This window comes from Leuciscus leuciscus (genome assembly GCF_965113295.1).
Source record: "Leuciscus leuciscus genome assembly, chromosome: 1".
In the NCBI taxonomy this organism is placed as follows: Eukaryota; Metazoa; Chordata; class Actinopteri; order Cypriniformes; family Leuciscidae; genus Leuciscus; species Leuciscus leuciscus.
In genome coordinates, this window is record NC_138725.1 from 33,120,710 (window position 1) to 33,131,672 (window position 10,963).

The 10,963-nt window shown below is 36.8% G+C and overlaps 1 protein-coding gene across 2 annotated transcripts; it reads left to right on the forward strand.

Annotated features, from left to right (window-relative positions):
• The first annotated feature begins 1,224 nt into the window (after positions 1-1,224).
• Positions 1,225-10,961, forward strand: LOC309477918 (uncharacterized protein). 2 transcript variants are annotated; one of them, XM_082141429.1, is made up of 7 exons: positions 1,225-1,566; positions 2,587-2,743; positions 4,928-5,160; positions 7,087-7,241; positions 8,162-8,293; positions 8,888-9,053; positions 10,230-10,961. In XM_082141429.1, the coding sequence occupies exons 3-7, from the start codon at positions 4,974-4,976 to the stop codon at positions 10,427-10,429; spliced, it is 840 nt and encodes a 279-aa protein (XP_081997555.1). In that variant the 5' UTR covers positions 1,225-1,566; positions 2,587-2,743; positions 4,928-4,973; the 3' UTR covers positions 10,430-10,961. The 2 variants fall into 2 exon arrangements, with proteins under 2 accessions (XP_081997555.1, XP_081997554.1); XM_082141428.1 differs by having other exon boundaries at positions 1,226-1,566; positions 7,084-7,241.
• The last annotated feature ends 2 nt before the right edge of the window (positions 10,962-10,963 follow it).

Below are 10,963 nucleotides of genomic sequence, written 5' to 3' on the forward strand. Positions count from 1 at the left end.
CGCCAGCTGAAGAAGTTCAATCTGCCACAGGAGCTGCTGATCCAGTTCTACTCAGCCGTCATTGAGTCTGTTTTAAGCACTTCCATCACTGTCTGGTTTGGTTCAGCTACCAAATCGGACATCAGGAGACTACAACGGACAGTCCGGACAGCAGAGAGGATTATTGGTGCCCCCCTGCCAACCCCCCAGGACCTGTACTCTTCCAGAGTGAGGAAGAGAGCAGGTAAAATCATCACAGACTCCACTCACCCTGGACACCCCCTGTTTGAACTGTTACCGTCAGGACGGCGACACAGATCACTGGCCACAAGAACATCCAGGCACAGGAACAGTTTCTTTCCACAGGCCATTTCCCTTCTGAACACTTAACATGCCCCCCAAGGCATATGCCTGCAAGTGCAATACTCCCACTGTCTAGTGCAATATTCTCTTAACTCAGGTGATATTTATATTTATATTATTCATACTACTCAAAATACTGTAAATATGTTCATAATCTGTAACATGCACTAGACTCCCACTGTCTAGTGTAATATTCTTTAACTCAGGTGATATTTATATTTATATTATTCATACTTCTCAAAATACTGTAAATATGTTCATAATCTGTAAATGTTTATTCAGACTAAACCCAACTGTGACCCCTTTTTTTTTTTACTTTTTATACTATTTTATTTTATTTTTTTTTTAAATATATTTTATTCTTAGAATTTGTATTACTATGTTTCTTGTTGTATTTGTATTTGTATATGTGCACTGGAAGCTTCAGTACCAAGAAAAATTCCTTGTGGGTGCAAGCACACTTGGCAATAAAGCTCTTTCTGATTCTGATTCTGATTCTGATTCTGATTCTGATGTTTGGGTCAAATATGGACAAACCCAACCGTTGGTTTATTTAATTTATTAAACTAAAGTTTTAAACCCAACTGTTGGGTTTGTCCATATTTGACCCAAACATGAGTTGAAACAACCCAGTACTTTTTATTGTAGTCTAACAAAAAAATCTGATAGTTTCTGCACTCTAAAAGATCATATGATCAACGAGTTATGATATGGTTTCACATTGCTTTAACTCATCAAAATATATATATATATATTTTTTTTTACAAGTTATACAAGATTCAACTAATTTTTTAAGTCAGTTTAATGCAATTTAAGTTGAAATGACTTTAACATCCAAGTTGATTGGACTTAAAAATAGAAGGCAGCACTTTTTTTTTTTTTTACAGTGTGCTGTTCTTCAATTTTCTTCCTGTTTGGTAGTTTGTCTTAAAAAAGAAAAACTACAATGGCTTTGTCCCTCGGCATGCTGGGTAATGTCCCTCAGTCCTCTGTACACACTGAAATCACAAACCAAATCACACAGTGGGTCGTTGTGGGTGCAGCGTTTCACATCTCTGTGGTCTCAAGAAGTTTCTTTAACCCAGCGTCTCTCACAGCTGCTAAATATTCATTGTTGTTTTTTTATCATCTGATCGGTCATATAAGTACAGAGAGGAGTTGAAGCTCGTATGAAGTCCTGGAGAAGTCAAATGATCTCCCAGAAGAACACTGTATTGATCAGAGGTTAGTCTTTTATCTCAATGGTGTTTTAGTGTCAGATGTTTGTCTCTTCCTCAAAATGACCCTAATGGTCCAATAGTGTCTAGTTAGAGTAAAGAGCTGTAAAACAAACGTGGAGAGCAGGTTTGAACTCATTCACTGCAAAAAAAATAGGGGTTTTTTTTTCTTCTTGTTTGCGTGTTTAAATGACAAATGTAAAATGACAAGATAAGAAGTCTTGTTTTCTGAGAAATTTATCAACATGTGAGTTTATGCTTACAACCAGAACAAATATCTGCTAAGTGGGGTCAGAAAAAGAAGCTTAATTCAAAGAGATAACATGTTTTTTTCTCTTTCTGACCAATTTGGTGAATTTTTTTTTTGTGCATTTTAAGCGTTCAATTTGGATAGTATTTTCTTAGAATTTGTCATATTGCATCTCATGTAAATGTACACTCTGGAAAATAAAGGTTCATCTGCATTGAAGGTTCCATTTGGAACCTGTACAGTACATGGAATCTTTCCATTCAACAAAAGGTTCTTTGTAGTGGAAAAAAGTTCTTTCGATTTTTATGTAAATGTTCTTCACAATAAGAAAAAAAAAGGTTATTTTAAGAACTCTTCACTGAAAGGTTCTTTCAGGAACCAAAAAAAAAATGGTTCTTCTATAGCATCGCTGTGAAAACCACCTTTTGGAGCCTTTATTTTTAAGAGCGTATCGTGATTTAAGGATGTTTCAACAAGAAAACAAGACAACAAAACTGAGAAAGAACATCACTTTTTGCATCAGAAAAGATCTCAGCAATGCTTTAAGTTTATAACCAAAAGTCAATTTCAAATGATCTGAGCTGCTCTTCACCTTTATTTTACAGCTGTAGACTCTTAGTGGCTCGTTTGAGTCCGTTTTATTTCTCCTGAGGAATTGTAGGAGAAACCTCTGATACTTTAATATTTAACAGAGAACATCTGTGAGACGTAATCCGTTATAATACCGTATGAATTTGACATGGATTGGCTCTTTTATCCTGGATGGCCGTGATGCAGAACGAGCAGATTTACCAGGCGTCCTGATTTGAAGTCTTGTGTGAGGACACACGTTCACACTTCCTGTGAGGCCGTTCCTCCCGCCTGAGTCTGGAGAAGCTTCACTGAATCACAACTCAATCAAGCACACGCGTCTTCATCGCCCGGACGCCCACCGGTGAGTCTGACGCCGACACACGCACAGCTAAATACTCACAGAAAGATGAAAATAAATTGAACATGGTTGCACATCTAAATTCTTTTGATTTTAAAGAGTTTTTTCTTGTCATTCTCATTGTTTGCAATGAATGCAAACGGTGTCGCATGCATTAGTGCATCAAAGACAACTTTTAATTAGTGCTGTCAATCGATTTAAAAAAAAAAAAAACTAGACTAATCACAGATTTTTTTCTGTGATTAATCATGATTAATCGTAATTAATAACACGTTTTAAATATATTTTATAATGTATTCATTTCACAGTTAATTTCCAAATTAATGTAGAAACAACATAAAGACGGTATATTTTTTATTATATTTTATATACTCTTGTCGTTCTCGTTGTTTGCGATTTAAGGTGTCGCATGCATTAGTGCATCAAAAACAACTTTTAATATGTGCTTATTGGTTTAGTTTAGTAGAGTTTTATCATGAATCATATCATATAATCATATTTTTTTGGTCATAAAGTGTGAGTGGTTTCTTTTATTTTCATGATTTTTGCACAAACACAGTGTGTGAGTTGCTATGCAATTACAGATGGAAATTACATTTAAATTTAATGCATCCTGAGAGTGTTTATTTGGTCCAGAAACAGTATAAATTATATCTAAATGAGACCTTAAATGTTGTTGAAAATATGTCCACAATGACCTTGAATGGAGGATCCATGAACGTCTATATCAGATGTGCAGAACACGTAAAAAAAAGACGTCATAAAAACGTTCATTCTGGCTCCTCAGTGGACGTCTTTTCAACGTACGCTTTTGTGACAAAGACATTGAAAAGACGTCTTTTGAACATAATATCGCTTAGTTGGTAAGATTCAATTTATGCATTTAAACACTATGTAAGGCACCTGTTCAGAGCAAACTTGTCAAAGTGTAGTGAGTTTTAGTTATTAATGAGATGAAAGTTAAATAAATTCTACGGAGGAGTTTCAATAAGTCAGAGAGCGTATGATATTGAGCTGCAGGTGAGCGAGCCGGCGCAGGTGTTTCACGTCTCTAAACCTCAGATTCTGTGGTCTTTAACTGAATTCACTCTTCAACAGCTGCAACACACTCAACCACACACACTGAACACTCAATCTGTTTCACTAGATTATACCTGTTACTGCAAAACAAGACTCGCATACATCTATGCAGGATCACATGTGTATATTCTCACAATAATTCATGGTTTCTTTTCGTTTATTGGTTCATCCTTATTATGATTCGGAGAATTGATCAAAATAATATGCTGATACTAATTATTATATTATGAATAAATATATATATATATAATATATATTATATTCTGACAGTTTCTACATAGTCATAGTTTTTGTACTGATACTTATATATTATTACTTGCATGAAATGTAACTAATTATTATCATATTTTGTATAGCCTACATGTAATTTAGATTATGTTCATTAGTATAATTTCTATATATTCAAATATTATCTATAAATATTTTTCTATATAGTCATATTATATCAATATTTTATATTTCATAATGTGGATTGAGCAAAACAACAATAATAATCATTATTTTACATTTTAAAATACGTTTATTTTGTTTATTATGATGAATACTTTCTATTTCATGATAATTTATATTCATATATTAACATTTTTATATGCATTATATTATACTATATTTTTATAGTATTACCTTCATTTATTGGTTCGTTTATCTTCTGATGTGGAGAATTAATAAATAAATAAAAACAGTGCGGCTATTAATTAATGGATTATATTTTGAATAAATGTATATTATAATATGTTTAATATTATGATTAACTTCTGTATATTCATATTTGTCCTATGATATTTTTAAAAGTATTTACCTTCATTTACCTTTTGACAGTATATTATACCTTATGATATTATAGGCTATTATATTATAAAATATATTATATTATAGTATATCCTATTATGTTATATTATATTATATTATATTAACCATTATTAAAATAGCACTTTTTACAATACAGATTGTTTCAAAGCAGCTTTACAGTGATAACGGGGAAATAATGCAATACAGTTTGTTTTTGGCTGTACAGTATAATTATCTATATTATATTGAACTAATTAACTTATTAATAATGTATTCATAGTAATGAAACATTTAGGATTTGTTGTGCTTTCATTTCAGATTGTAATCTGACCTCACCCGTCGTGGATTCATTCCCACTGATGAAATGCCTCGCTCGTTTTTAGTGAGAAGCAAGAGGGCGGGGCATCACTCCACACGCCCCGCCCACTCTCAGCCTTCTGACCAATCAGAGGCTCTGGAGCTGCTGCCCAGTTCCTCCTCCGCCAGCAGCCGGCCGTCTGTGTGCTGGACCGATAACAGCACTGATGGAGCTGAAGCCGAACACCCACCAGGTACACAAACAACAGATCAACACCAGCAGTGACTGCAGTACTGGGGCAGATCCACCACGATATGAAACACTTCCATTGTGGGAGTTTCTCATCACATCTAAAGACACTCATAATGAATATAGGATCTGAATTACAACTTTTAATCATGAGAAAATTAGCACTTGTGGCTCATGAGAACTTATCATGAACAAATCTCCCATAAATGACTGCCATGAATTGATACAATCATGACAACTTGAATGAGTCATCATGATCTTTTTTTCATTAGCCTAACTAAATACCTCACCACTAACTATTCTTTTCTATTGTGAATAGAAAACCATGTCTCAGCGTGACGCCTTTATATTATGCTGTTCATCTTTAAGAGTACATTTCCCATTATGCTTTGCGGAGAGAATTAAAGGAGAACTCCGGTCATTTTTTTGTAAATTTGGAGTGCTGTCAGTACAGAGAACAACGACAAAAATCGGTGTTGTCTACACCGTGTTATCCTCTTTTTAAAATTTGCACCCTGTTGACTTAAATGGGGCAAGTTTTAAACCTGCTTTTAGCCTCTTAACATCCTTGATGTGTCACTACAAGTGCCCAGCCATTGTGAGTGATTCCTTCAGAGTGAACGCGGTGAATCTGACTGCAGTAGATGTGAAAGATATGAATAAAAGTGTACATACCTGTATTTACTTCCTGTTTTCGGTCGAAGTCCACAGTAGTCGATTGTCGAGTTCACGCGCGTGATCATAGGTAACTAAGCAACAGTGGAGAACTCGACAATGAGTGCAGAGACGGCTCTGCGAGAGTGGTATTTACGACAGTAACGTTAAACACAAGTACTCCACAGCGACTCTAGGGGTCGCTGTTTGACAAAAACGGAAACTGCATAGTATGCTTTTAAATCCTTGTCTAATGGCGCTTTTCCATTACCAGTACCAGCTCAACTCGACTCGACTCGACTCAGCTCGCTTTTCGCTCCTTTTTCCATTGCAGATAGTACCTCCACAATAGTACCTGGTCGTCATAGCGACGCCGCAGGAAACTGCCGTGACTTAATCTTTTACGCGAGACACACCCGCTACCCATACACACAGGACAATGGAGGAAATCGAGTGTATGCTGTTTTTGTTTTTGTTTTTGCTGTTTTTTATTCAGGATACTCCGTCTGGCGCGTGCAATGATGACGCAGTGAATAGTGACGATTCTCTCTGACCAATCAGCAGTCTGCCGTGTTTTCACGTCACATTTTAGTATCGCCTCAGCTCGCTTAGAACCTCGCCAGAGGTGGTACGAAAAAAAGTACCTGGAAGCAGGTACAGGTACAACTTTTACACAGTGGAAAACCAAACAGAGCCGAGTCGAGTCGAGGCGAGGCGAGCTGGTACTGTGTAGTGGAAAAGCGCCATAATACTGCTCAAAAGTTTGGCAAACAGTGGTGACGGGTGAAACAAAGCTTTTCGAAACTCTGGATTAATTGAACTGCTGTTTCCACGTGCTCTAAACACCACAGGCTGGCGCCATCTGCTGGTCAAAACAGTGTAAATGCAACGAAAACATGTATAATCACACCTCTTACAAACTAATTGCACATTTTCATGAAAGTGTAATCTATTAAATGTCATACAACTAATTAAATATGATGGTTCTGTAACATTATTATTATTTTGTAGTGCTTGTTTTGTCTGTTATAAGGCGGGGCTTGGCAAACTAGGTTAAATCAAGGTTCGGACCAAATGACGTAACGAAGCCTTGTTTGATGAAATCATGTTTGAAACGCTGATTGAAAGCAGATTTCTAAATGTTTAGAAGCTTCATGAAGCGTTGTTTCAAAAGCACCCATCACCTGGCTAGTAACATTGTTTTATTTTAAGTCATCATAATTGCATACTAAGAAGAAAACACAACTTCTATTCTGTTGTGTGTGTGTGATAGCAGTGAAGCAGCCTGATGTTTATTCGTCTGACCTGTCGTTGTCTTCTGCTGCTGTGGAGAGACCGAGCGATCTTGAGCGTCTGATTCAGGCTTTACTCAGTCACCATCAGATGACCAACGTCCAGACGCCGCTGTGCGAGTGTCCGCTCTGTGAGAAGGTGAGGAACTCAGTCCTGCTCCTGCACATGTGTGTGTGTGTGTGTGTGTGTATGTGTGTCCTTTATTGAACACACCTGACTGATGAACAAATGAACAAATACATTCAGGGAACATTTACACGACAGTGATATACTTAAAACTGAGAAGTTTATCCTTTGAGTTTTCCGCGCACAGACGACAACATTGTCAAAACGATCCCCATTGTTCACACAGATTCATGTATTCTGCTGCCAGGCCAGTAGATGGCGATGAAACACTATAGACTGAACACGTAATACGCATGTGCATGACGTCATCGTCTTCAGAGATTCACGTTTTTGTTGTTTACACGGAGAACGTTTTCAAAAACGTGCAATTTGAAACCCGTTTTCAAAAGTTTGTATTTTCAGGCCCACAAACACAACTGTTGTGTAAATGAACAGCCAAAACGTATAAAAGGTTTTCGGTTTTTAGCTGAAAAGTGTGTCGTGTAAACGGCCACTTATTTATTCAGCAGATCGAGTGGGTCACGAATGGAAAAGATACAAGCCGAAGGGATTTAACAGAGGAATAAAGTATTTCTAGAACACTAAATTATATTTTATAAAGCAAAAAAATTAAGAATAATAGAGTAAAATATAAAGATTATGTATAATTGATTAAACTGATTTTCCCATAAGATAGTTCAGATTTGATGATGCGCTAGTCCTGATCTGATCACCTGACACACATTTACAACTTACTCAAAATCACATGTGGTTTTTGTGTGGTTTTTGAACATTTCATGTGCACATGCACGTTTTAAACCTCAAATGGGATTTGCATATGATCACATGAGATTGTGTCGCATTGTTCTGATGTGTGTTTCTGATCAATGCCATTTCCATCACTGGTGATATTGTGTTATATATTAATATTACTATTGCTGTGTCTTCTGTAGGTCCTTTCCTCTGCTGTAGGTTTGACATCTCGCTTGTGCAAGTCACATGTCAACAGGGCTGCTCTCCCATTGGCCGGCTCCACGAGCCACGTCCAGCAGCATTATGGGTACAGACATCCAGGATCCCTCAGGGTGAGAATAAGCACTAAAGAAACTTATTTTAAAACTTATTTTACTTCAGCTAGTTACCCAGGAAACATTTGTCATTCATTTTGTGTAACTTTATGTACCTAAATAACTAAAACTGAAACACAAAATGAAGTATCCTAGTATGTATATATATAGGCTATATGTAAGTAACAAAAACTAATAAAAATGACAAAAACACAACAAAATTACAAAAATTTTAACTAAATTTAAAATGAAAATATATACTACTTATTATATATTTTTTAAGTACATGAAGTAGTATGCAGCGAATGTTTAATTCAGCGAGTGGCATGGCCCAGATCCGCATTCCACAAGTGCCAGATGTGGGCCAGATCTGGGCCGAAACAATGTTGCTATCTGGGATCTGGTTATCATCTCTGAAATAAAAAATAATAGGCTAGTTATTTATTTTTAATCAGATTTTGTGTAAAACGTCGGAAATCTTGGAAGTCTGATTGAATAATTGAGTACTTAGCAGGTCATCCAGATATCATTCATCCAGAAAATATACACAGTATACTGCATAAATGAATATAAGGGCAGAATGTAAGCTGTGTGTTTGTGTGTGTGTTTCAGGAGAGGAGTTTTGGCTGTAAGGTTTGTGGGAAGGTGTTCAAGAGGTCGTCGACTCTGTCCACACACCTGCTCATTCACTCGGACACGCGACCGTACCCGTGTCCCTTCTGCGGGAAGAGGTTCCACCAGAAATCTGACATGAAGAAACACACCTTCATACACACTGGTAAAATACACACATAATGAGCTTACCATTGACTTCTAATGCTTTTACTCTAAGCTAATGATATTTTCTTTTTAAACTGAATATTGTTCACACCATGTCCCAACCAGACGTGACCCAGCGACACGAGAAAGGGCATCTTTAATCAGTTTTTTCGATACGTGCGACTATTTTATTTTAGAAACGGTTATTTCTGCAACGTCGCGCTGAAACAACAACAACATATGACGTAGACAGGCTACGACAATTATCTAAAGGTACGATTATGTGCTTTGCTTTGCCTAATGGTCAAAAGAATATATTTTGTGAATATAATTTTGTGTGAACTGAACGCGACAATGGATAACTCACCTCAGATCTCGAAAATAAATTAAAGGAAACAATTGTGAGCACAATGTTAACAAACAAGTATATTCTACCACAGATATCGTTTCAGACACTCAGTAATAATGCTAAAATGGTGTAATATTTATATATTTGATTGTTGTTGATTTTTGTTGCATTTTCAGGCCCACAAAAAGTTTTCTGTTTTTAGTTGTCGTGTAAAGGGCCCCTTAGATTGGACTGAAACCTTTATTTATTCAGCAGATCGAGTGGCTCACAAATGAAAAATATACAAGCCGAAGGGATTTAACAGAGGAATAAAGTATTTCTAGAACACTCAATTATATTTTATTAAGCACAAATGACAGAATAATAGATTAAACTATACAGACTATGCATAATTTATGAAACTGATTTTCCCATAAGATAGTTCAGATTTGATGATGTAGTCTAGCCCTAGCCTATATGGATAACTCACCTCAGATCTCGAAAAGGAAACAAAAACGTTCAAACTGTGAGCACAATGTTAACAAACAAGTGTATTCTACCACAGAGATTGTTTAAGACACTCAGTAATAATGTTAAAACGATGTAATAATTATATGTTTTATTATTTACTTATCTATTTCGTTGCGAGTGTAGTAAATGCTTGCAGAGAGGCCCCGCCCACACTCACTTCTGATTGGCTGTGATTTTTTTTTCAAATATTTTGTTGCGTCTGTTGTAGACAGATGATCTTGTCGCTGGCTGGGTTTTATAGCATCGCGTCTGGTTATGTCACGGATGTTATCAATTAGCTGCTCGTGTAGAAAGTAGAAAGTAAGGCAGAGCTAATGTGTGTGTGTGATCTCTCAGGTGAGAAGCCTCATGTGTGTGTGGTGTGCGGTAAAGCGTTCAGTCAGAGCTCTAATCTGATCACACACAGCAGAAAACACAGCAGCTTCCAGCCGTTCAGCTGCCCGCACTGCTCACACACCTTCCAGAGGAGAATGGACCTACAGCGCCACCTACAGACTCACTCAGAGAACCACAGCGGACTGTACCACGGGACCTGAGCAGCAGACACAGACACACACACACACACACACACACACACACACACACACACACACCTGGTGTAGGGGGTCATATTTATTGTGTTGCCTAAGTTCTCTGTCTAATGTTGTTGTAGCCTACATAACATTTGCTTTTGTGTAACTGCACACGTTGTTGCATTGTGAAATGAGTGTGAATAATTTGTTCACATCACATACTGAATAGCTTTAAGGCCTGTTATAATTGGCTCTTCATGTGTTATGTGGTGTGTTCATGGTTGTGACGTCATAACCATGAGGAAAGTCGCACAGAACCTCAAACTCTGATTTCAAAATGATCAAGAATCATCCCGATATCCATGATATGACTTTTAATACCAAATACAGTAATGCAACTAGGCTTATAAGAACATCAACTGTAAAATGTCAGCTTTGTGACAGTACTCAAGGTGTTTTTGTGTTCTCATGCTCTCAGCAGCAGTTTATATTTAGTTTTGTAAGTGATGTACAGAACTGCCCAAGTACAAATGATAAAGATCCTTCCCAACCCTTACT

What these genes read in the sequence shown, in the direction of transcription:
- LOC309477918 (XM_082141428.1), top strand. Translation starts at nt 4,974, where the DNA reads ATGCCTCGCTCGTTTTTAGTGAGAAGCAAGAGGGCGGGGCATCACTCC. An exon ending in AGTGTCCGCTCTGTGAGAAG is followed by an intron (nt 7,242 to 8,161) that starts GTGAGGAACTCA and finishes TGTCTTCTGTAG; the next exon opens with GTCCTTTCCTCTGCTGTAGG. An exon ending in ACACACCTTCATACACACTG is followed by an intron (nt 9,054 to 10,229) that starts GTAAAATACACA and finishes GTGATCTCTCAG; the next exon opens with GTGAGAAGCCTCATGTGTGT.